At 39.4% G+C, this 27,411-nt stretch overlaps 1 protein-coding gene across 3 annotated transcripts in view; it reads right to left on the bottom strand.

Moving 5' to 3' along the window:
* abcc8 (ATP-binding cassette, sub-family C (CFTR/MRP), member 8) overlaps positions 1-27,411 on the bottom strand; it is an 84,829-nt gene that overhangs the window by 21,595 nt on the left and 35,823 nt on the right. For all 3 annotated transcript variants that reach the window (XM_041795490.1, XM_041795489.1, XM_041795491.1), the window contains 13 exons: positions 25,614-25,748; positions 22,982-23,144; positions 21,503-21,543; positions 20,833-20,978; positions 16,047-16,161; positions 15,661-15,780; positions 13,597-13,669; positions 13,395-13,500; positions 4,985-5,017; positions 3,498-3,536; positions 3,037-3,135; positions 1,336-1,420; positions 923-1,003 (listed from right to left, as the gene is read on the bottom strand). In XM_041795490.1, coding sequence (XP_041651424.1) covers positions 923-1,003; positions 1,336-1,420; positions 3,037-3,135; positions 3,498-3,536; positions 4,985-5,017; positions 13,395-13,500; positions 13,597-13,669; positions 15,661-15,780; positions 16,047-16,161; positions 20,833-20,978; positions 21,503-21,543; positions 22,982-23,144; positions 25,614-25,748 — 1,236 coding nt within the window. The remainder of the gene's footprint in view (positions 1-922; positions 1,004-1,335; positions 1,421-3,036; positions 3,136-3,497; positions 3,537-4,984; positions 5,018-13,394; positions 13,501-13,596; positions 13,670-15,660; positions 15,781-16,046; positions 16,162-20,832; positions 20,979-21,502; positions 21,544-22,981; positions 23,145-25,613; positions 25,749-27,411) is intronic.

A 27,411-nucleotide genomic window follows, 5' to 3' on the forward strand; every position in this document is an offset into this window, starting at 1 on the left:
TCCAGCTCTTGCTGCTGCTTGTTTACATCACCACTCTGCAGCACCTGAAAGTACTGCCCCTCATCGCTGATTGGTCCTGTCACTTTCTAACCAGCCCAAACTGTTCAGCTGGGAGCTCTGCAAGATGGATTCGCCAGTGAAAAACAAGGAAATATGAGTATCCATCTGCTTTGCAAGGTTAATCTTTCAGGGGAAGTTTCAAGATAAAGAAATGTGAGGCACTTCATCAAAGCTAGCTATGACCGCTAGCTGGCCACCAAAAAGTGATGGAAAAAAATCCACTGTACGGTTGGCCATGCTTGCTGGAAGGATGGCTGTAGTTTACAAGTGACTGGTGAGTCCTGTTCTATTTTTATTTATAGAGCTGAATAAGAATGTGGTTTGAAATATATGATAAATAAATGTCTTTCACTAATGCTTTCCTGTGATGTTGTGATTAAGTGTTTTGTTTGGGAAAGCACTCTTTATTCACTGTAACCAAAACAAAACTGTTTTGAAATATGTTTCTATATACGTACAGGTATATGCATATATTTTTGATTTAAGTAGAGACAATAAACTGCTGTAAGTGAGTGTGCTGCATGAGCCTGTGTATGTGTAGCATGTGACACAGCCATCAGTCTGCTGATTAAAGGCCCAGTCTGAGACCCCATGGTCTACCGCTGTAGAAACTGATCACTTTAAATGAGGCTTTCCATGAGGAACCAACATTTTCAATCCATCTTGAATGTGGGTTTAGAGGATGTTTTTTATCACTCTGATGGCATTATAAATTTAATCAAAGTTTCAGGAACACAAACACAAACGTGACAGCACCTTACAAGGTTAAATAAACGCAAACACCAATGCCTAAGCTCATTCTTGTGATCAAGGATGTGTGTGTGTGTCTGTATTCTGTGAGTCTGTGTGTGGGCAGACTCACCAGAAACACCAGGTTGGTCTGCTGGTACAGAGCTCTGGCTACACTGATCCTTTGTTTCTGTCCACCTGACAGGATGATTCCCTGCAGCAGAGAGCAGAAAAACATGCAAGAAAAAAGATAACCATGGTGTTTCACTACAATGAAAAATGCACAACAATACTACATCAGTAAATGCGTGTGGCACTCAGCCCAAAGGAGATCACGGTTTATTTCCTTCATTACTTCTGTGTGAAGAAATCCAACATGACAGTGCTCCGGCTAAACAAGGTCAAACATCAAATCCCCTCTGCACAGTAATGATGACAAATGATTCTGCAGCTCACTCAGACACAACAGGAGTCTTTCTCAGATGCTGAAAACAAACGAGCTCAGAGGAATAGAAAGAAAATGATACATTAGATTTTGCTACTGACCCGCTCCCCGATCTCTGTCTGGTCCCCCTGTGGAAGGATGTCGATGTCTGGCTGGAGAGAGCAGGCGTCGATCACAGCTTTGTATCTGCAGGCACAACCAAAAGAAGATAAAGATGAAGATGAAGCAATGTGACCACAATATTTGGATCTGCTTGGTCTGACTCCAACAACATTTCGTAGACTAAGAAATCCATAGTTTCACATGTTAATAAGAGTCGATAATGATGGTAGCAGCAAACTGTGGAAGCTCTTTGACTGTCAAAGCTTAATGCCAACAAAAACAAGTTAACACCCTAGTGTAAAAATGTCAGTGTTTGACACTTTAGTTTACTATGTTTATAAGCTATGCCAATATGTTTAAATATTTCATTTAATATCATCATGAAATCCAGCTAGAAACCCTTAATCATGGCAGGAGCAGAACTTGTTTAGCAAAAAATGCAAACTAAAGCTTAAAAGAGACACAGCATCACACTCTTTTTCTGGTAACATCCTGTGCTGCAACTTTAAATTATAAAGTTGCTCCTCTGGATTCAAAAAGAGCTCAGACAGACAGCAGAACTGAGTGTGAGGAAAAGAGGAAAAGAGGAGAGGGGTGGATGTTTGAGAAGAGAGACAGAGAGAGATGGGAGGCAAAGCAAGATAGTAACATCTCTCATTCATGAAACATCTCTAAACAAAAAAAATCAAAACTGTCAATTCTATGCAGCATATCAATTTGATTTCATATATGTAAATTTTCCAGCAGACAAACAGTTAAACTAAAAATTGTGTTGGTGTGCTATAGCTGATAGCTGAGCTAGTGTGATGTTAAGCTCGCACTCTGCATGGAGAAAAAAAGTGAAATGCAGCCGTCTGACTGGTTTGAGTTTTCTCAGTGTCAAAACACTTTCTGTGAAATGTCCCTGCCTCTCTTTGTTTAACTTAAACTGCTGACTTAATCACACTTCAGCACATCTAATTAACAGCTGTGACCTCAGGGAGCAAGAGGGTCAGTGGCTTTATTCTGGCTTAACACCTTGGTCAGAAAACATATTGATTACTCTGTTAATTCAGTTGGGATCATTGGTGTCACTGAGACGGCAGTGAGGACTCACAATAAAAGTATACTACAACAAAGTTTAGTAACTTTGTAAGGAAGATTATTTCCACACTGTGATTACTGATGCAAATTGTGAGAATGGGTAATTTTGATGAAAGCAGAACACATTCTATCATGCCAAACTATTAAAATAATTGACATATTTAAATTTACTGTATATACAGGATGAATCATTGAAACAGATTCTCTTTCCTTTAGAGGATAAAATACAAAGTTTATATTCAAAAGTTTGAAGATTTGACTTTACTTTTTTGCTCCTACTGGCATGAACAATCAGAGTTGTTTCTGATGGCACACTCATTTCTGCTACTACATTTACACCATGTTTATAGATCTTAAGTTTTGATGTCTTGTTTTTGTATATTTCACATATCTTTATTCCTACATGCATATTTGCTTTTGACATTAAAAACTCTTGCTTTTAACTCCATAAGCACTTTGAATTGCATGTATGAAAGCTGCTCTTCAAATTAAAGCTACCCAAGCTGCCCAGTTGTGCAGTGCATTGCTTTCCTAATGCTTCAAATGCCCAACAGCAGCACTAGTGGAAACAGCTACAACCAATATATCATCATTTTAGCACAGGTACGAACTCTTACCTGGGTTTAATCATGGGCATCTCAAAGGTGATGTTCTCCACCAGTGTTGCATTCAGCAGCCAGGGCTTCTGGGAAGCGTAGGCCACAGCGCCTCTCTTCCTACCAGAGGATATAAAACACACGAAAGTGTAACATTAACAGTTTGCTCCCTGTATTTGAATTTAATTTCCTTCTCTTTTTGGCACATGCAGTAAAGCTGAGCATCCATCCAACCTCTGGATCTGAGAGGTGCAGATGATATTAAAAAATACAGCTGTACATAAGGACAAGGTCTATGGATGATTGCAGGCTGGGTGTGTTTGCAGTGGCCACACAGCACTGTTGGTTGGAGGAAAATATGTGGGCAGAGGGAACATCTTTCTCTCTATCATCATCAGTGGATTTCTAGATAATCCGAATTGCTGTTCTGCTCTGTTGATAATATTGGCGTCTCTCCATGGAGACTGTTTCTTAGGACTCACCCGATATCTCCATCGACTGCTGCATCCCTGTCAGCGGGACTGTAAAGACAATATTGAGACAAAAGTAAATAAAAATCAATATAAAATCAAAAAATTAGAATTAGAACAAGTCCACACACAACACTCTGGGTCTGCTAATAGCTCCCAATAGCTCTCAAACACCACCCTACATCAACACATCTATCAGCAGCTCTAATCTTATCCTGAATACAAATAATGTTGCCCCCTCCCTATTTTCTTCCTGTAATTTGCTGATATAGAAATCAGCATCAGCCCATTTAGACTCTCACATGGTCAGACCTCAGAGGATCTGATTCCTCAGGATGAGATTAGGACCTCAATATGAGTCACGTCTTATTCTGTTGGGATGTTTGTTGTTGCTGTCTGTTGGTGTCCTACTTATTCAGGGCAAGTGCCTCGCTGTAAGCTAGCCTACGACTACAGAGGACAGATGAGATGATATGTGAAGCTGTACATATACATCAAAGTTTATATGCAGTCAAGTAAAGTAAGGGAAGTTCAGTAAGTTCAGAAGTTCAGCACCTTTACCAGGCAGATGAATCAACAGAAAAAGAAACTACCATCACAGAAAAAGTACAACAGCACAAAAGAAGCTGCAAAGTGAGGCCAAATGGAAATCACTCTCACCATCATATATATGTATAAGCTCAACAACTGTGATAAATGAAAACATGCATGGCTATTAATTCCCTGTCTAAATGATAATTAACGTGATATAATTACTATCTATTGGGAAAAAAAGTTTAACAACTTTTAGGTATTTTTTTTCTTTCAAAAAATAGCAAAACAAAGTAAAACAGTTTGTGGATTTTACAGGAGTTTGCAAAGTATTGAGATTACACATTTAATTTATATTGAAAACTAAAGGCTTTTTTATTAATTTTGACCTTATAACAGTTAGCAAACAAAATAAGCATACAGTATGTACTCACAGAGAAAATGCTATCAGTGGGTATACTGAGCCAAATGTTGCTCCACCTCTAAGAAACAGGAGCATCAGTAAAACAGCTCCTAAATGATAGTTTGATAAACTGAAACCTGATGCTCGTGATAAAGATATCCTGCAGCGTTTGAGTGTCTATGTAACACCACTGTGAGCAAACCATGACCGGTACAGCCAGTAGAATAAAATTAGAAACTACTGATCCACACTGTCTTATATATAACACAAATGTTTGTATTATTTAAGCCAGTGATAATGATGAACTGTCAGCAGAGCTTTACTTAAAAGAAGGATTTACAGAGTCATCTTTAAAGTGTGACATGCTGAGTCACGCCTATCCTCTGTTTAAAACAGCATGTGACTTTATGCATAGGAGTCATATTGACTCTTTTTCACTCATCAGTAAATGTCAAAGATTCCTGTAAATTTCAATATAATTCTTTAATCCAAAGTTTAATTTTGTGTGTATTTTGCGTGAATGTTTTGGTGGTTTGGTTTCTCCCTTTTTTCTCTGAACACTTACCTTTCATCTCCCTCAGAGTCCAGGATTGGCAGGCTGCAGGAAGTCAAGAAAAAATAATGTCAATCGGTGTTATTTCATATCACATGCTGTAACATTACGGAGACTTTCTTTCATTTTAAAAGAACTTTAAACAGACACAGACACACTAGATGAAGGAACATCACCTTCAGCTCAACCTGTCCAAGACTGAGCTTATTAATATTCCAGCCAGTCCCACCATTTAACCACAGATCAATATCCAGCTTGGATCTAATAAACTCATGCCTACTAAGTCTGCCAGGATTCCAGGTGTCATGATTGATGAGCAGCTAACCTTCAAGGTGGTCTGGGTTGCCTGGTCTTGCTAATTTACACTAGATATAACACTATAAACTAGTACTCCCTAAACTTCAGTAAGTTGCAGCCTTTTTTGAGTCCCTAACCCTAACCCTTGTAAAGCTTTAACATGTGACTCAGATAATCACCATTTATTTATTACATTCTTGTTCCAGAGAGTTTCTATGCAAATGCTTTGCTTTTGGATACATTAACATACCTGATAAGTTTTTGGGGGTCACAACAAACAAGGTGCCGCTATTTAATTTGTTCCAATCAGGCATCTGCAAAGTCACTTTAATTTCCTGTCTTATATTTATCTCTGTGAAAGTATTTAGTGGCTTTGCAGACTCTTCACAGCTTGTAATAATGTCCCAGAAGACTCTGATAAATTCTTGGGGTTGAGAAGCAAGCAGCATAATAGAATTTTTAATGCAGTGTCATCAGTTAATCCAACACCAATTACACCGTGACACCAGTTGTATCACCACACAAAATCAAGTGATAAAAAAGTGCCATGAGTTAAAACTTCTTTCTGCATTTTGTTTCTTCTCCAATTTAAAATAACTTATCAAGTATTTTATTATCATTTAAAATGGGATACAAAAATTTATGATTTTTAATAAATGTCAACAACTTCTCATGGCCCACCTACAGTACCTCCAGGGCCCACCAGTGGGCCCCAGTCCACACTTTGAGAAACACTGATTTATAACATCAAGAGGATCAGACCCTACCTGACAGAGCATGCAACGCAGCTCTTTGTATAGGCTCTTGTAATATCATACACTGACTACTGCAACTCATTACAAGCAGGCCTCCCTGCATGCTCCCTTAGTCTGGGCCCTTAGTCACTAGGTGATGGAATCACTGACCTGACTCCATTCAATCCTCAGGGTCCCTTTCTACTTTCATGAAAAAGCTAAAGACCCAGCTCTTTCAAAAACACTATGCAGTTAGCTAGACTTCCAGGCTGTTGACCCAGTGGTAGAATGAGTCTCCCAAATACAGCTGCCTGCCCGCTCTAGTTCTGAAAGTTTAACACACAGCTCTTTCTGAATGACCAAGCACTTTGTATTTTGGTGCAATATTTGCTGGTGAGGACATACAGTATTAATGATGATGATCAAAGTTCTCATGTTAGTGAGTTGTTTTGTCATTGCTGATGTCTATAATTTAAATAAAGCTTCTATACTACATGTGCATTGCTTCTAGCACTGCATGGCAGCACCTGTGTCTGGTAGGAGGAGAAGAATCTAGTGGCACTTACTGATGTTGTTTCCTCTTGTCTAGATCTCTGTTTGTGTTGTATTTACTCTCATATGTATGTCACTTTGAAAAAAAAACATCTGCTGAATGACACTAACATTGAAACACGTGCAGCACATTCATAAACATAACCATTAGAGTCCTGACTCTAAAATTCATTAGTATATTACTGGCTGGTAGAGACTTTGCACATGCTAAGTAGAAACAGAGGTGTATTTTTAGGACAGACAGCTGGACTCCTCTCTGTCGTTCTGAGAAGGTGACAGTGATCACGTGTGGGTATGAGCAGACAGCATTTATGCTGAAGCTTTGATGCTCAGCCTTCACAGCAGAGAGCAGCTGTGAGGAGGTGAATGAGGCACAGTAACTTAAGAAGCTCCCCTCACCACCCACACATAAACATAAACACCAGGGTTACTTGCTGTGTAAGACAAGAAGTTCATAGTGTCAGCAACTCTATTTACGAGGTGTTAAGCTCAAATAAAAACTTTAAGCAGTGAATAAGTTTTGAAAGGCAAACACCTTTTTAACCAAATTGAAAATAGGCTATATTTGTTCTTGGAGATGAAATGTTCCTTTGTTTACTCTTTCACTAAATGACACTTGAAAGAAATCAAAGCCTGAGTGGACAACTGATTGTCTTTATCCTGCAGCGGTCAATCAAACAGGGTAATCCTGTTGAAGCTGATGGCTGAAGCATTTATCTCTGACTGAACCGCTGAGGGCTACGTCACACCAATAAACAGTTTGAAGTACTCAAGGTTGTGCTGAAGGTGAATCCACAGAGGAGAAATACTAACCACAGTCTATCAGAGGTGAAAACTACATCAACTATATCAGTGAGTAACCACATCAAAGCTACAGGGAGGAACTTCCCACACTCTCTTTTCTTCTTCCTTAATCAACGTAAACATGCATGATTAAAACTCTGAGTCTCTCTAATGATAACTGAGAGTAATGGAGCATGTTTAAAGATGACCACGCCTGATAATGACTGATGATGCTTCACTTTCTGTCAACAACATTCAATTCTCTCACAGTATTCAAAATGCCATTACCATCTGACATCAGAGACAGGGAGACTTTAATCCTGATAACAATGCAATGATTTCTGTCTGGTTGTAAATCCTATTAATGCTTAAAATCAAACAAATAATGATCATTCAACTGATACAAAGATTTCAAGGGAAAGTAAAATTCTGAATTCCCCTCAGGTGTAATCTCAAGGTAAAACAATGCTTTCTGTAAAGGATATTTCAATGTTATAATGTTTTAATTTCATTTAGGGGACACTTTGGTCCAAAGTGATGTACATCTGAGAAATATAACACCAGCAAAGATCTAGACGGGACGGATACGTAAAGGTCACAATAATGGTTCAAGTCCGATCAGATACAGGTGCTGCCATGGAGTGCTGCTGGCAATGCACCAGAATTGTAGAAGCAGGGCGTTTTGTATGTTTGTTTATAGTTTATTTCATCACCATCAAAGCAATAAAACAACAAATTATCATCATCATCATCATCACTATACCTTGATATAAGTATTTTATAAACTTGGTTCAGGAAGACCATGCTTCTACCAAATCCCATTACCACTGCTAAACATATATAAGCATGCCTCACTCATCCTTATGCCTCTGACACTGCTTTTACACTCCTCCTACCTAAAATCTCCTTCTTAAAACCAGAACAACAGGGAGGCTCTTTACTGAGAGCCACACGGTGACCTGGATTAAGGTTTCACCCACACAGTGTCTATATCCCTCTGGTTTCTTCACAATCGCACCATCATTGGTGGACACCAGCCAGTCACTGGACCCCTCCGTCCAGCTCTCAAGTTCTCCACCTTCCTTTAGCTGCACCGTCACCAGCTCAAGCCAGTTGATCATCCATCTTTGATCAACCAACTCGAGTCTCAAATCCTTAACCAGTTCGCAACAGCTCAACATCCTCGCTGTATCGATCTGCTTGATCCCTTGTAAATTTTTCTGTTGATCCCCTCATTCCTCTATCACAAAACTCTCGCTCTCATCCCTCCATCTCTCAAAACCTTACCCTCATCCCTTCATCTCTCAAAACCTTACCCTCATCCCTTCATCCCTCAAAACCTTACCCTCATCCCTCCATCTCTCAAAACCTTACCCTCATCCCTCCATCTCTCAAAACCTTACCCTCATCTCTTCATCTCTCAAAACCTTACCCTCATCCCTTCATCCTTCCATTTCTCAACCATTACAAATATCTCAATATCAAACCAAACTAATTTCTGACTGGCATGGTCTTTGTTAGTGAATCAATCATTAATGCCATTTGCTGATGAAGAGCTGGGTCTAAAAACCTTCTGAGAGTAGACATAAAAAGGAAATGAGATAAAGGTGAATTTTAATTAGTGTACACCTGCTTGTCTTGTATTTAAGTTTAATAAATAAAAACCTGTATCAAAAGTATACTTAATTGATCCTCTGATTGATTGATCTTCTGCCATCTTTGTTCTTAGACTAGTTTGATTCATTTTATATTTTTTAACAGCAATCAGAACTAAGCCACACAGACTCCTTTCTTGCACATTTTAAATGCTGCTTGGCATTAGTGCATGATACTAAAACCTAAAACACTCCAATCTTCAGAAGTCTGGTCCTGAACCATCAGATGTTTCCATGTGCAGATTTCTGTTAACCTGTTAGGTCAACAGGTGCTGCTCAGGTTCACATCTTCATCATACCGGGTAATTTGTAAACACTCTGGTTACTGAGCACAAGATACCTCACCTTAGCCATTACTTTCATTACAACAAACATTAAAAGAAACAGAAGTGAAACCGCCTCGTTATAAAACTGTTTCAGGTTATCAAATGTGTCCCTGCCTTTTCAAAACCATTTCTAACTACAAATTATTCTGCAGCCTTTCAGCTCAGCGTCAGAATAAATGTGATCATTAAGCATAGATCATGTCACTGGAAGCTCAAAAGATCAGTGCAACTAAAATTCACTTTCAGGCCCTCTGGCTTCTATTTAAGACATTATACAAGGACAGCTGGAAGAATGCGTACTTCTATCATGCAATAGAGCTTGGGAACATGCATCACATTGCTTTGCATCAATTGGGGTGGCCATGCTGGGAACTACAGTAGTAAACAGAGATAGAGACTGATGCAGCTCCTAGATAAGCAGCTTTGTTAGGCAGGAGAGGCAGCTTTTTGTTTTTAGGCTCCCCACATGTGGGACAAGTTTGCTGAAAACCTGAGGTCTGCTATAACTCTAGCCTCACAAATCAGGGCAAAAAAAAAATTCCATTATTGTGGCTTTTAAAAACGTTTGTTTTCACATTTTTGATAAATTTTTACATGTAATTTTGTTTTAAATGCTATTTCTATCAACACATAATTACTTTTGAAACATACTGTGAATACACGTCAACGCAAGTATTTTTTAAATATTTTACAGACAAATGAAAGACAGACAATTAAATAAATGCTAGTTTATTTCCTGACTTAGACCATGTACACTCAGCTCCTGGATAAACTCTCCTCTACTGTTCAAAATAGCGGCGACAGTCCATTTTTATTGCAAGAAAGATAGTAATTTTTATTTTTTGTTATCATTATGGTGACGTAAAGTGGTCACACAAGATTACCTTACCCTTTCTGTGAATTCAAAACACATGAAAAAAAAAAAAACCAAAAGACGGAGAAAGTTTGCTAGTGCCACTACACTGAAAATGGCTCAGATGAACCGTGATAGCTGCAAACATGGCAGAACTCCCAGAAAGCATTGCAGTGTGACCACACAATCCCAAATCCATTGTGGATTTCAATCATTGCACATTAGGGACAGCACTCTTAAAACCAGACTCATCGGCAAGGGTGAATATCTTGAAACAAGGAGATGAGCAAACAGTGGAAATTTTCATTATGTCAAAGGTCAGAATGAAGTTTTTAATAATGAAGGGTTGGATGAAGAGCCCTTCAACTGTTCAGGGAATATAATTCAAGGGCTAAAGGACTCTCATTGTCAGACCGTTCAGTCATGTCACTAAATACATCTCATTACTTGGAGCATCTTGAGCTTGAGCAGAGGACTTCTCCTCCATCAGCTGATGTCTAACATCTGACTCTCAAAGCCACCAATCACCACCAGACAGGTCAACAAGCTCATCGTCATTAATCTGACGAGCACCCAGCACACGCTTCTGATTAGTCCAGCTGTTCACCCTCATTAGACATACACTAGGCTCACTTATTATCCTTTGCCTTGTGCCTTACGCATCTTATCCTCTGTCATCTAAAGAAAAACCTGGTTACACTGTCCAGAATGTCTGCAGGCTTTAACTCAACAGCAGAGAAGCAGACTTTCACCCTCTGAGATCCAGCCTTTATCGCCATACAGCTATAAATGTCCCTAATTAAACACAGCATAAAAAAATAATCAAGCTAGAAACATTATATAAAAGCCTTTGAGTGTATATGAATGCCCCAGAAGAGAAATGACTCAATGACAGCACACTTAAGTGAGAGAGCAGCACCTGGCACCATGCACAGCCATGTCTAACATCAGACTAGTAACTGTGTTCATGTGTTTGTATGGGAGCCAAGGACACATTAAGTAGAGGACAGCTAAACTTTATTAACATAAAGGTACCACTATTGATGTTGAGGTTAAATTGGGATTAATTGGTAAGCAGCTAATAGTTCCTAGAATGCACCAGGTGGGATGTAAATTCACTTTCAGCAGAGCTTTCTCAAATTTACTTACTGATCCACTCACTTTTCTTTTTCTGTGACTTACAAAGGGCATTTTATTTCTGCAGCAGGATCATGACTTTCTTAGAAAGACCCCAGAGGTGAAAAAAAAAAACAGACGCTGAGGCTGAGTACAACCCCAGCTCTGTTAGGCTGATGTCTAAAAAAGCTGAAGACAAGCCCATTAGAGCAGACAAAATATTTACTGCAAAAATTACTTAATAGAAACAAAGTCATCATGAGGCATTAACACTTAACAGCTGACAAAGGACAGCTTTGAACAAAAATATTTTAAGAGATGCCAGTACATTGACCCAGATTAAGTGAGCATCTTTATGATGTGCCAGTTTAGGGCAGTTGTGTCCAAAGTTTATTGTAAAACACTAGAAAAGGAAACACTTACGTAATCATTGAAACTGAAAGTTTCTTATGGCTAATAGAGCTTTTTGGCATTCACTTCTTGACTCATATCCTTAATGCATTACAAAAACACTTTTGTTGAAACTGACCAAAAATAAGCACACTGAGTTGTACAGTTCAAAGGAAGAACAGTCCAAGTTGGAGCCATCTGTAAACTTGGTTTGCAGCCCTTCTCCAGAGCAAGTCTGATGGGATGTCCCTCCATAGGTGTGACTGATTCAGGGTCAGTGGTGCGTTAAAAGCACCTCTATACTGTATTAGCTATAAAAAATAAAAGCTGCAGACTCAGCTAATTCTCACTAACCTACTTATTCATTTATAATACATAACAGTGTTAGAGTGAGATGTCTGATTTGATGTCTATTACACTGTCTTGTCAGGGACGCAGAATTTATGGCTGAGTGATAAATCAAAGCACCCGGCTGCCTCTGGCAGACCAATCACCAGGGAGCCTGATAAAGATGAGTATTGACCAGAGAGGTCAACTTCTACTCAGATCAACTCTTCACCTCTGGACTGAACTGCAGTTTAAAAGTTACATGTATAACATACAGTACGAGTTTCCAACTTATTAAACTCAAATAATTCTGGACACTTCATATGTCAAAGGTTAAGCTCTGAAAGTTTTTTCCTGGATCCAGCCCTACCTGTGATAAATGCAAGCAAGCTCCTGCTAGCCTCTACCACACATTTTGGTCTTGTTCACAACGATCAACACTTTGGTTTTTAATTTTTCTGCATATTCACAGATCACTGGTCAAACTATTGAACCATGCCCCTTTAATGGTCTTTTTATCTTAAAAAGTGACCGTCCTCCCGCTTTCAGCAGCTGGATTTTTAAGATCATGTATTTTCTCAAAATGGAAAAGACAAGATATACACTATTGGGCCCACTGGAGAGTTTGGTGCAGTTTGGCATCCTTTTATTTCCTCTGTGAAGATTCTTTGTAAGCCTCTTGATACTTGAAAATGGTATTGCTGTGTGCTTATATTAGTCTGTAAACAGGTTTTTAAAGTTATTTTTATTTGTTTTATCTTTATTCATTTATTTATTTAATTTTCCCTTTTTGTCACAGTTTTTTTTATATATACTTTGTGTTGTAATTCTTTTCTGGACAAATATCCAAATGTTGATAAAACAGGTGCTTCATGTTTGAAGGAGAATCTTTAAGTGTATGAAGCATTTATTCATAAATTTTTCAATAACCTCATTAACAAATGATTGTTTTCTCCACCGGATACTTAGAGTAACTGTATTCATTTAATCCAAAGTCACACTGTGTTGATAAGAGTGCAAAAAGATGGTGATTTCTATATCTAAATTTATTTTAGCCCATCATTTATCACACCACTGATATACTTATTTGCTATGACAGCATTCAGCATCAAAACAAGAAAATCTTATAAAGAAAGGAAAAAATTTACCATCCGTCTGGCTACAGTTAGGTCAGTTGGGGGCTACAACCTCATAGGACGAACAATACACATAATACAGTGTTTGCATGCATACAGAGAAAGCTAGTTATATGTATAAATGATAGATAAAATATTGTTGTCTTTGACATCATTTAAATCTGTCTTTAGTTTTTACAAATAGTTTGTCTCAGTGACTGTTGAAAGATTAGTAATTCATTCAATCAGATAGTGATAAAAACTGGAAACTGACCTGTTCCAGGTGACTGTTCCTGATATTCTCTGCATCTCTCCCAGCGCTGCCAGCAGCAGAGACGACTTCCCACAACCAACCTGTCCAACTATCATGGTCAGTTTACCTGAGACAGAAGCAACACCACAGAGTGAAAAGAACTGGATAGAGCCAAGAGAAGAATTCAGGATAAAAATAATTCCTCACACTGTCTTCAGCTCACCAAAAGGGATCTTTATGTCCACGTTGGAGAGTGTTGGAGGTCCATCGGTCCAGGTGAAATAACCACTGGTTATCTGAGGAAAACACATCACAGGTTCAAAGGGATTAAGTCAGTCAACATGTCATCTAAAGATATAAAGCAGAGTGGCTGTGAGGCAATAAGAAGTAAATGTGAGGATATTTTTAATCATTTCATGCAAGGGAAGGAGGAAACTGATGCTTTTCATTTGCAGCCACAATATATGACTCACAGATTTAATCAAACAAACAAATCACTGCAAGAAGAATTTCTCCAGAACTAGGGGTATAATTTTCCTACATCTCATAAAAATCCAATCACTGTTTTCCTTGATGTTTATAACAAATGTCAAAGGGGCTTCTCCAGGGCATTATAGGAGCAGTTCTGAAACCACTGTGAACAAATATAATCCTTCCAGAGCAGCATCAGTCTTTTGTTAAAATGTGATCATTGGTTTCAAAAATATCATGTGGTGTTCATGCTGTGGTTTGATGATGAAACCTCGAGCCAATTCACACAGATCAGAAAACGCAGCGAAAGATGAGTTATCTTCAGTTCAGAGGAATTTGAGATTGTGTGTGAGAAATACATAAAAAACACAGAACAGTCACAGTATATGCTGCATATATCAGCATGAAGATTCTGTTTGATAAAACTAAGGTCTGCCTTATGTTAAATAAACTACAATGATAAATTTGCATAGTTCATCTGGTAAAGGGGTGGTTGCATTAATCCCAAAATGTATAATCAAAAAAATTAAACCGCAACTGTCCTCCAGGAGGAGGAAGACAACAACATTCACAGCAGAGTCAGACTGCATGGACAAACCAGCAGGAGAGGATGCAGGAAAGAATCCAAGTGTGCAATCCAAGGAACACTTCCGACGCATTGCAGTGCGTGTGAGGATCATTCCTTTTGAGTTCCAAGAGCCTCACACTCAGCTGATTAGAGTAACTCTTCACACGTGTGCAAGCCACTGCTGACAAAGGCCTGGATGAAGACCTGAGCAGGTTGTACAGCGTAAGCTTATAGAATAAAGCCATTTTAATTACATATGAAACCTACAGTGTGCCTTGGATTGTTTTCTAGTGGGAAAGTTAAAGCTTGAATTTTTTTATTATAAATTCTTGGATTAACCCTTTTCGATATCTAACAACATGTTCGTTTCCAACGAGCACCTGTAATTGACACTACAAAGACCCAGTAGTGCTTGCTCTCATTTACCTGCAATATATTTACATATTCAGGATTATGCAGATATCGTGTACCTGTAAGTCATGTATTACACCTTAGATGGTACTGTATGAGAATAAACCCATTTTATCCCTTTCCAGAGATCATGACTGCAAATTTACTAGTCTGAGAACATAAATTATTACATCTTTATTTTTCACACATTAATTGTAATAACCAAGTTCACCTAATCTCACAAGGATTAAACTCTTTAGTTCTTTAGTACTGAAACAATTAATGTGTGAAAAATAAATCATCTCCAACATTTTTATTAATGTTCAGGGCTAGGCTTTGTTTTAAGTCCTCCCTACTCCTGACTAAAATATTGTGGTGCCAGTGAAGCTCGATTAAGCTATAGGCTGGAGTGTGCACTCTGTATAAAGCAGGTACAAGACCTCAGTGCAGCATCTCTTAGGCCTGACTGTCATCCTAGGTGCCCTGCTGCTTGCATGCCCTTCTCTTTTCTCTCAGTATTTCTAGTCTCTCTCTGGCTTCTTAGTCAATCAAGTGTTTTTCTTTCATATAAAATCCCCCTGAGGTGAACATTATCCAAAAAGTATTTTTTCAATATGAAGAAGGTGAACAATTCTTCAGCTTCTCTGAAAATAAATTTAGATTGTTTTTTGTCAAGCATGCAAAGAAACCCAAATGTTAGTGTGCACATTGTTGATGCGACTGTAACAAAGCTGAGAGATAAGAGGTTTGTCTGCTTTTAAAAAGACTGACCTTAAACAACCTCTTAAAGCAGGTCTAGATGAAAATAAGGCCAAATGTAATTTATAGCTTCCAGGATTATAGTGCATTTTCTTTCACCTTGATACAGGTGTCTTGGTCCATATCCTGGGAGGGTCCGTCGCTCTCATGGTCCCTCTGTGTGCCATAGTTATTCCAGTCATCCTTTGGGGGGCGCTTCCGGTTCACCACCTTCAGGGGCTGCAGGTGTTGGAATAAAGAGGAGGAGGAGGACGAAGGGAAAGGTTTAGAGGATGACTAGATGAGGGTTGTATAACATCAGCCACAGAGGACGGAGGGGTGAGTGGTGGTTTTAATGGGAAGATGTGGATCAGGAAAAGAAGGACAACAACATTCACAGCAGAGTCAGACAGCATTGACAAACCAGCAGGAGAGGTTGCAGGAACAAAACAGTGTCTGGATTTTTTTGAAATAGGAACAGCAAAAAAAAAAAAAAAATATCTTACCACAGCCTGGTATTTATTTTGGTTGTGATTGCTGGAGCCAGAGGTTAACGTCGCTCTGGGCTCCTGTTCGTCTCCAATCTCGTCACTGGAGAAAAACTCGCTGAGCTTCTGAACACTGTAGATTGAAAACAAAGCCATCAAGAACACTATCAAATGTGTAAATGCTATGAAATTATAAACAGAAAAACTTGTGGAGATGTTCAATAACAACCTTGGATGTAGGAGTAAATAGCTTCAACAGTGGCATCAGCATGAGAGTGTTAGTATTGTCACAAGAGTGTCATGACATGAGGATAACGCCTGAACATTAAGGCTATCATCTGCAGAAAGAACGACTGAGGCTTCTGCTCCATAAACACTAAAAATGAACAGTGACTCTGCAATTCTAATATTGTAAGCTAATCTTCTTTTTTTTAACAAACAGACCTTTTGTAAGGATGAACTGATGTGCTGAATTCACACTGCAAGGCTTTTTTTGTTTTTTGGTGTCTGACAAAGTGTGTCAGATCAGTCAGTCCAAAAATAGACACCTCAGAGGATCACGGCAGCTTCCACCAGCACAAAAGAAAGAAAGAAAGCCACTCCTGTCAAAATAAGATGCTTACACCAGCACAGCTGTAAAGGCTGGCCCCTCATAGCTGCATACAAAATGTGTGATATGTAATATAATGAGATCCTGCAGCAGTTTCATCACCTAAACCCATTACAGTTCCTGTCCTATGATCATTTTCAGGAGGTGAAGCTGAAGATGATGAGATTTAAAGAGACAGCACCTCACACCTGAAGAGTGATGAAGAAAAGACTTCTGCTTCCTTGGCTTTATGAAACATCCTTAGAGAACTACTCTAATTATTTAATTGACATTATCCACACTGGACTGTGAAAGAAATCAGAGGTAGGATTTGACTTCTGGAAGGTTTAACCCTGTGAGCTCTCAGCTATTTTTTAACCATTGTGTCTCGTCTGGACTTTTTGTCTTAAAAATCTTGTAAAACATCAACCCTGTGGTGCACAGTCAAGCTCTAAACATCCTTTTTTTCAGGACAACTTGGGATTTGAGAATATGTGTTCTTCATTTAAAGAAAGCTATGGGCTATAAAGACAAAAGAAAAAATACAACTCAAATATTTTCAAGTATTAAACAGTAAAAATGAATGGCTAAGGCTTTTTTTGCACAAACTCATTCTCCCATCTCTTTTTTTGGGGCTAAATAATTAGATAATAATAATTCTGTGATGAAAAGTCTTCAAAATAGTCACTTTTTTTTAAGTCCTTGTGCTTTTGTGAATTTGAGTTGTTATTTAGAGTACAGTTAATCTTCTAAAGCAGATGGATTGTTTACGTGTTTCTTACTGGCAAGTCTATCTTGCAAAGCTCCCGCCTGAATAGACTGGGTCCTTTAAGAAAGTGACAGGACCAATCAGGAGTAAGAGGTGTGACGTAAGCAAGCAGCAACAAGAGGCTGGTGCAGTTATGGTGGAAGAGATTAGAGTGGATGCTGCTAAAGCGCCAGTTTTATCAGAACTTGACGACATTTCTCTGTTAAAAGAAGAACAGAGAACAGCAGTGAGTTCTTTTTTCACAGAAACAATGTTTTTGCCCTTCTCCCAACTGGATTTGGCAAGAGTCTACATCACGTGCTTTGTTGCTCAGATTGGCCCGTAAAGATGTGACACCCTCCAAGTGTTTTTCAAAGGCTCTGCCCTTTCCCAAACACAGTCTAGGTTTGGGAAAGGGAAAGGGCATCCATTGGGAGGTTTTCCAAATGGATGTGTGAAACAAATCCATCTGGCATGTCAGGTTAGAGTGCAATGACTCTGAGGGAAAAATTACAGCCTCCCTGTGTTTATTTCTCTCTATTATGAGTCCTTCAGACTTTCTTCTTAATTTTTACCTCCGCCAAGGAGGTTATGTGATCGGCAGGGTTTGTTAGTTTGTTAGTTTGTTGGTTAGCAACATAACTCAAAAAGTTATGGATGGATTTTGATGTAATTTTCAGGAAATGTCAGAAATGGCATAAGGAAGTACTGATTAGATAGACTGATAGATTTGGGAGTGATCCGAATCACTGTCTGGATCCAAGAATTTTTTTAATGATTTTTGACTATTGGGAGATAGGGCTAATGGCGGAGGTCTGCGCTCTCCGAGTGCTTTTCTATAAGTCTGTGCACATGACAGCGGAACAGCTTCTCATTGGTTGTCACAGCCCAGTCGCAATGCATTCTGAGATTCAAACAGACAATATGGCAGCAGGCTAACTGGTGTGGCCAGTTTACTGCAGTAATGATAGAAAAATGAATTACCAGAGTTACTGGCATGGATTTCATCTTTAAAGACCCTGAAGAGTCAGCCAAGTTCCAGGCTCACTAGAAAACGTTCTGTAAGAGCTACACGTGGAGAGAGTCATTAAGGCACAACAGAGAGCTTTCAGAGTAAAAAACAAGCAAATCCCTATGGTTTACGGTTCAAAAGTTACCAAGCAATTTACCAAGGGTGTGCCTGTGGCACGGATCCATGCCACGTGTACTCTAAAGGTTACTGAACCTTTATCAGCCGATGGATCGGCCAGATTCCATGTCTGTCATCAAGTAGATCAATCTTGCAAAGCTTCAATCAGGGATGCACAATATTATCGGCATGATATCAGTATCAGCAGATCTTGAGGTGAATTATCATTATCAGCAGGTATGAACATTTCTGTTGATATTTGGCTGTAAAAATCGGTGCATATCAACTCTAAATATTAGCCGAATGAACAAATAAGTTGGCAGAGTTTTAGGCCAGACTAGCAGGTCAATGTCAGCTGAAGTCATTTTTCTTTATTTATCATCATTCCTTACTCTTCAAAGTGTGTTTTAAGGACTGGAATTTGTAAATTTATTTATCCTCACATATTAAATTGTGTGAGGACTGAAGTTTTACGATGTAACCTAGCAGAAGGTTTATCAAACTGGATAACACTTCTTAAGAAAAAGAGCACATGAAAGTTTTTCTTGGAACAAAAGATGTTTCCTGCTCTTCTCCTGACTGGCTTCAGCACAAATTTTGATTCATTAACTAGCTCTACTGACAGTTAAAAATGATAATGGTTGCTCATAATATGTAGTTTACTCCCCAAGGTTTTGCATGCTCACTACATCTTATGTTTCATCACTCTGACTGGCTCATAATGTTTGTGACAGACAAAACGCTCATCATCAGCCTCTGACATTTTTAAAGGTTCTGCCCTTCCCAAACACCATCTATGGGCTGTACCCAGATGTGTGTGAAACCCATCTCATGCTAAACTTGCAAAGCAAGATTTGCTAGTCTGCCATCAGGCAAAGCCATGTTGAAATCAAATCCATAACATTTGTTAGGAACAGGAAACAGTTCAGGCCAATCAGCAGCATTTGAGGAAAATGCGGTGGCAGGTATATGAGTGAAGTATAGTAGTTTATCAGAACTGGATGATATTTCTGTATGAAATTAAAAAAGCAAAAAACAGCACTGAAAGCTTTTCATAACAGATGTTTACACTCTTCTCCCAGCCTGCTTCATCATAAGTTTGCCATCATTAAGAGTGGTTTGCTGGTGTACACAATAGCTACAGCATTGATAGCTATTATTATGAATGTAGCTGTAGTTTGGTGGTAGTTTAATTAGAGCTGGACAACAATTATCTATCAAAACTAGAGCGAAGAGCTGCACCAAGAGCTTGTCTTGGCAGAGAAAATGCCTTTGTATGTTTTTGTGTGGCTGTGTGTGCCAGCCTGTAGAGTTCACGTTTCAAATTCCCTACTACATCATTCTGTCTTGACCCGTATTGAATGTGACTTTCAATCCAATCACCCTCTGAGAATTATGGTTCGTGTCAATGACCACTTCAGGAGAAGCAGTTTGTTATTCATAGAACAGAAAATTATCAAAAATAAATTTTGTCTCATTTTTCCTGATGTCTAAGCAAATATAGATATTAAATATTAATTTCTTTCCACAGCCATGTTCTTGTGAGGCTTAAGTGAATAATTTTATTGGTATGTATTTTAAAACTGAAGAAATAAATGATCTGACAATATGCTATATTTATCCTTTTTATATTCTAAATTTTCCTGAGCAACCAACCCTTAAGATGTTGAAAATTTCACTCAGTAAATTAAATTTATTGCATGTATACTGCGTGCCAAATCAAATGCTCCTGTGCCATGCAAATTATTTCACTGCTTTAAAGCTAAAGGGAATGAAGACATCCTATTCAGAGAAGCACAGCACCCTAGTAGTTTCAATTGAAACTGCAATGCATTAAACAGAGTGTCTCCAAATCACTTCATTACTCAGTTTAATAATCCAAGCCATTCAAAAAACATGGCAGGAATATGTGAGAATGCATAATTCATGTAGCATCAGAAGCAGAGTGATTGAGATCTGCAACTCTTACAATGGAGGTATCATTGAGCTCATTATGAAGCTAATTAGTGAAATAAATGGACAGATTGCATTAGAGTCAGAGGCAAGAGTACAAAAACAACAGAGACATTAAGAACTTGTTTCTTTAACAAAGGCTGATCTAATAATCCAGCAGCTCATCCATTGACTGCAGGCAAGTGTTTCATCTCCTCTAGTTGTTTGTCGACTGCTCTGCTCACTGACTGCTGTTTCTTTTTTCTGTTAATTTCCTACAGCATGCTTACTTAGATGTATGCCCAACAAGTCTGTGATGCATTAGCAGTAGAGTAAGAAACCATGAATACATCTTTGCATGAAAATGTTGAATCAATCCCGTCTAAAATAGTTTCTGTGTTCTCACCTAACCAGAGCCTTGACAGTGGAGCGCACCACACTGGACAGCAGGAAGAGGGGGGTGACCAGGATGTGAAAGAGGGACAGAGAGGCAAAGGCCACAGCTGGGGACAGATCGGCGTCCTCAGAGATGTGCACGTGAACCACAAATGTCTGTAAGGAGGAGAGGGAGGTTAGTCTGGACAGCATGGATATGGATCCTGGGAACGGGTAACTTTTGAGTGGCTGATAGTCAGTCATGACTTATTTAAGGTACTGAAGTGAAACATACACCATTCTCTAGCTGTCAGCACAGTATTTCTAATAAGTCATGATGAAATCCAGTAAATCTTTCATATTTATCTGTTGTTTATTGTCAGTGTCTCTCCTTGGTACCTGCCTGCTCCACTCATGGTCCACACCATGAAGGACTTCTATAAATACAGGCAGGATTTAGGGCTGTGCTGTCAGAGATCCCTCCACTTTGTCTCTGTGAAATGTCACTAACATCTCACAGTCAGATGGCCTGACCCTGCCTCTGCTCTGTCTCTAACCCCACAGTGTCAGGATGCATCTTTATAAAAAGCTGTTGGGCCTGTAAATGTAAGATGCGAATGAAATAAATGTTCATTTTAAGTATGCTCCATTAATTAATTCGCACACTGCAAGGGAAAGACAAAGCTGGACTTTAAACTCACCGTCAAAACAGCTGCAATGGGAATAGCTGCATTCATGAAAACTGGAAAGCAAAAAAGAAAAGAAAAAAGATTTGTAGGGGTTTTCAAGACTTATCATAAAAAAAGACAAATGCAATGTGGTAAATCACTCTTTTGTGCTTTTTTCTCAGTTACCACACATTCCCTTATATTGTGGTGGTTTGTGTATGTTAAATTTCAGATCTGTTGTGCAAAAATGCATGGACATATGCAAGACCATCCAAAAAAAAATTACCTCATGTGTGAATGCAAATAGACATCTTCCCCCTGACTTTAGCAGGAATTATTCCAGTCAGCCCCCTTCCTTGGGTGAGCTTATGTGTGAACTATAGCCTCCTGACAAACAGCTACAACATTCTAGCATGCAGTAACATCAGCATGCTATGCTTAAGTCTAACTGCATAACTCATTATTCTTGTTTATTCTGAAACAGATGATTTTAAAAAAATCCCCCTCCATAAAGCATGTGCCCATGAAGACATAACCTTTCCTGACCAAAATCTTTTTTGAACTAGGCTGTAAACAAGTTTATCTCTGTTGTAAAAACTGCAAAAATCTGTATGATTTCCAGTGCTTCTGCAGTCAGTCTCATATGAATACACTGGGTAATATTCAGGAAAATTAACCATGAGAAAGCCAGTAGGGTTGTTAATGTTTGTTCATGTGTGCAGTGAGCAACCAGTGTAATCATCAGGCACGCAGCAAAGCTGCCTTATTTTATGTTCTTCTTTCTTTTTCATTCATCACCACTGATTCACTAAGAGTGTGAAAATGTCCGAATACACGTAACACTGATAATTAAAGCAAAAAAAAACATCCTCATGAGAAGGCTCTGCTGCCATTTCTTCATGTCCTTTTCATGTGAAGTCCTGCCTCCTTAGAGCCCCCTTTCTGTCCACTAAGGGGTGCAAATGTGAGCAGGCAAGTAAGGATGACTTCAGGGTAGCCTGTGTTGAAATTTTACAGAAGCTCTCAGGAGTGCAAATGAAAAATGCTTTAAGTTGTCACCAAATATTGGTTTGTACTACATTCATTTCTGTTCATTTTCTCAAGGGGCAGTATGTGGCTGATACTACTATCTGGAATGCAATAGTTGATTTTAGATCAGAATATATATTAACCTTTAATACAGGAGCCATGCAGACTGCAGCCTTGTTTATCTGAGAGTCTAAGAAGATAAGGAGGATAGTCTGTGGGAAATGAATAACTATTAAGGGGCCAAACTGTGCAATGAGGGATATAGGAGGAAGAATAATTATCACTGAGAGCCTAGCTAAAACACTACTTATCTCTTCTCAGTTATTTATATCTCTGTATGTTGACTTAAAGATGTTGACTGTCCTGAGTTAAAGAGTGATGCTATATAAACCTTCTGACCTCCTGTGAAAGCTAACAGAAAAATACATGATGCTAAAAATATCAGGGAAAGTTTAGTGCTATAGAGGAATTAACACCTCTTACTGGATATGGATGTGTAGAGAGCAAAAGCCTGCAGGCTGGTGAGCTCTTTGCCCCTCGTCTCCTCCACACTGTCACAGAAAATGTTCTCCCAGGCGTACAGCTTCAGCAGTTTGATCCCCCGCAGCAGCTCATTGGTCTTCTTTAGACGTTCACTGGAGTATTCCTTAAAGTAGAGAGGCAGGCTTTTTGTTAATGGTGGCACAAAATCTGAAGTAATATCAGCGTCAGCAGCTCAGAGCAGCTGTAGAACCAAATGCTTCTGACCATAAAACATTGCCTGACAAAAAGTCAGTGGGTCACTTGGGCTCATACAGATGTTAGAGAAAATATCACTCTACAACACAAATGTCAATCTCCATGTGGAAGTACAGGGAAAAAACAGCCTGCCTCTTTCTGTACAGGACATAAATGTCGATCACACATTTAATTTCAGTCCATCTAATAGTCACTGAAATACTGCAGTAAAGGCCAAAGATTTGGACCTTCAGATCAAGTACACCATCTACAGAGGTTCATTACATTCAGGACAACTCAACCTGAGAACAAAAACGTAATCCTGACATGAGTCTGCATCTTAAATATTTCTACTTTATATGTTTCCAGATTATACACTTTCCTCACTGCAAGGAGTAAGGTGCAGCATCACATAAAGCTTTTACATTTTGTTCTCTTGTTTTTATTATAATAAATAAATTATAATAATGACTACACACTATTAAGCTTTGATAAATCCATAGTAAAAATAAGACTGTCAGGTTTAATACACTAATTGTGATTACTTAAGTTGAATTAATTTTTGTAATTGAACTAACTGCATTATTGTCCCTTACTGACACTACAACAGGTGTAAAAAATCAACACGTAGCCATGCAGAGTCCATTTGGGTTGTTCTGAGAGCTTAGTGACTCCAAGCATGGTACTGTGATGGATGCCACCTCTGCTGTAAGATGGTTCATCAAATTCCATCCCCGCTGGATATTCCACAGTCAACTGTGAGTGATTTTATTAGAAAGTGTTAGTGTTTAGGAACAACAGCAACTCAGCCATGAAGCGGAAGACCATGTGAAATCACAGAGCAAAGTCAATGACTGCTATGATGCACGGTGCTTTAAAGTCACCAAAGCGCTGCTGATTCCATCGCTGTAGAGCTCTGAACTTCTGCTGGCATTAATGTAAGCATGTAAACTGTGCGGCAGGAGCTTCATGGAATGGGTTTCTATGGCCAAGCAGCTGCATGCAAGCCTCACATCAACAAGTCCAATGCCAAGCCTCGGATGGAGGGATGTAAAACACACTGACACTGGGCTGGGGAGCAGTGGAAACGTGTTCTGTGGAGTGACCAATCATGCTTCTTTGTGTGGTGGTTAAATGGGGGAGTCTGGGTTTGGCAGATGCTGAGGGAACGTTATCTGTCTGACTGCATTGTACCAACTGTGAAGTTTTGTGCAAGAGGGATAATGGTATGTGGCTGTTTTTCAGGGTCTGGGCTAGGCCCCTTATCTCCAGTGAAGGACAATCTTGATGCTTCAACATACCCAGATATTTTGGATAATGCTGTGTGCTTCCAACTTTGCGGTAACAGATTTCTACTCCAACATGACTGTGCCCCAAAGCAAGGACTATAAAAGAAATGGTTTGATGAGTTGGATGTGGAAGACCTAGACTGGCCCACACAGAGCACTGACTTCAAACCCACTGAGCAACCCCAAGGGTCTTTGGGATGAACTAGAACAGAGATCACAAGCCAGGTCTCCTTGTCCAACATCAGTGCCTGACCTCATAAATGCTCTCCAGAATGAATGGGCACAAATTTCGACAAAAACACTCCAAAATCTTGTGGAAAGCTTTCTGAAAGGAGTGCAGACTGTTATAGCTCCAAAAGTGGGGCCACCTCCATAGTGCACATGGGTAACATTACTATGTGGCCTTCACTGGAGATAAGGGGCCAAGCCCTAACCCTGAGAAACACCATTATCCCTCCTCCACCAAACTTCACAGTTGGCACAATGCAATCAGGCAGGTAATGTTCCCCCGGCATCCGCCAAACTCCCCCATTTGACTGCCAAACAGAAAAACATGATTCAGTACTCCACAGAACATGTCTCCACTGCTCCCCAGTCCAGTGTCAGTGTGTTTACATCACTCCATCCAACACTTGGCATGGAACTTGGTGATGTGCAGCTTGCATGCAGCTGCTCGGCCACAGACACCCATTCCAGGAAGCTCCTGTCTTCAGCGGTGGAATCAGCAGAGCGTTGGCGACTTTTCCGGACCATGCGTAGTAGCAATCTTTACTCTGCTCTGTGATTTACCATGGTCTTCCGCTTCACAGCTGAGTTGCTGTAGTTCCTATGTGCATGCATTTTAATGCAATGTTATCACAAGTCCCTGTTGCTGTAACGGTCAGGTGGCTAAATACTTTTGTCCAGATAGTGTATATAAAGACTCTTTGACAGTCAGCTGCTGAATTTGCTGTCACTAGCCTGCAGTGAAGCAGATCTAAGGACAGTTTTTGTACTCGGCTCCTTGTGAACCACAGCTTTATATAAATGGTAGGGATGCTAAAAATAGATCAAACAGTCACAAACATAATTGCATTGTTTTAAAAAAAACCCTCAATCAATATACTCACCAGAGTGCTCTTTTGTGTTTGAGACAGCTTGGTGGCAACGAAGTATTGTACAGGAGCTAACACAGCGATGACGGTTGCTCCAATCAAGGCACTGATTCCCAGGAGGTAGTAGAGCAGGATCACTCCCACTATTATCTGAAAGCCAAAGGCAGAGAGAAACAAAGAAGGGTATTATACCTATGGGGAGACAAATGAGGAATATTTCTAAAGTGGCAGTCCTCTGATACACTGAGCTCCCCTGCAGACGTTAATAAAACTGTACTACGACAGTGTATTGCTTTGTGGGAAGCTGTGACCTTGAGCATAATGGGAAAGCACTAACACAAAGAGAGAGAATACAAAAAGCTTGAAACCCACATTTCTAATACCTGCTATGAAGAGAGAGTGCCTTTGGCTTACAGAATAAAAACTGACTAAGAAACAACATTAATATTTAGTTAAATACACCTATTAACATTCAAACATTCATGCTAACACTGCTACAGCACACATTTACATGTTAAACAGTGAAGTACAAATGGGTAAATTAAAGCTGTAATGAAATGATGCTCTTTCTCCCTCCACATTCAGAGATTCTCTTTCTTTCTCCTTTACAGCAGACATGACTCATGTTTCCACCTGTCCTTGGTCCTGTTCCAGACCCCTACCATCTTTGGCTTCTCACTGAAAGCAGCATGCTGGATTCAGAAATCCTCATGGCACAAATAACCAGATGGAGATGGATGGACATTTCACACTCTCACACTGTCTCCTTCATCTGTCACAGGATAATGTGCCACTGGAGACGAGGTTGGTGAGGGGGAAAACAGTTCTTTTGTAAAAACACTTTGAAAGAAAGACCTTTAGGCAGGTGCTGCCTCTTCTATGTGATTCATTTTAACTGCAGTATCTGGGCAAAGACATGACAACACAGTTGTGAAGCTACGCAAACACTCTTACATGGCGTGTGTCATCCTCTAACATCAATAACACCTGATTTAAGTGTGTGGTGTAAACTGCTCCAAGCAGCAGCAGTTCAATCCCTTTCTATATTTCAGCAGAATATTACCCAGAGTTTTCTCCTCAGCGCCAAAAAGCTCCTCTACCCTGATACTGACCTTAGGAGGTTTTTCCCTATGGCCAGTTTTTCATCATTATCAACAGGAGAGTCTAAAGCCATGCTTTCTGAGTATTTATTTAGAGTTTGGCTTTGATTGAAAGTTTCTGAAAAGCTGGCCAGAAATCACAGGACTCACTAGTAGTTCAACTACCACTATAATTTGTTCTGCTGTTTGCTGTTGCACATTTGTCAAACACTTTGTAAACCCCTGTCTACACAGAGCTACACAGCAAAAACATCAGTGTTAGTCACAGTGTTAAATTTAAGACTTTTTCAAAGTTTATATAATTGCCATACAATTCAAGTAAAATGTACACTTTGGAAAGTGTTAATATTTTGACTAACTTGTAGAGACACATTTGAGCTCTCTCAAGACCTTCAAAAGGTCCTTTGACATGTCCCATTGGGGCCGGAGGTACCAAACATTTAACTCAAAAGGATTAATTTAACATTTTGGAGCTGATAGATGGAGAGAGAATTATAATTCAGTTCAGACTGAGGTGGGAACCCACAGAGGGTCCATACTGCTCAAGGTTCAGACCTACCCAGAGAAAGGGTTGGGCTCCTGAGAGACAGAGTGAATGGGCTCCTTCTAAATTTCCCTTCATAATCTCTGTTGTCTCAACACCAACCTTTTTGCTAACATTTGTCTCCTCTGATCAGATTTTTGGAGGTAGCTGAAAAGTGGGGAACACCCTA

The sequence above is a fragment of the Cheilinus undulatus genome, linkage group 9, assembly GCF_018320785.1.
Source record: "Cheilinus undulatus linkage group 9, ASM1832078v1, whole genome shotgun sequence".
NCBI lineage: Eukaryota > Metazoa > Chordata > Actinopteri > Labriformes > Labridae > Cheilinus > Cheilinus undulatus.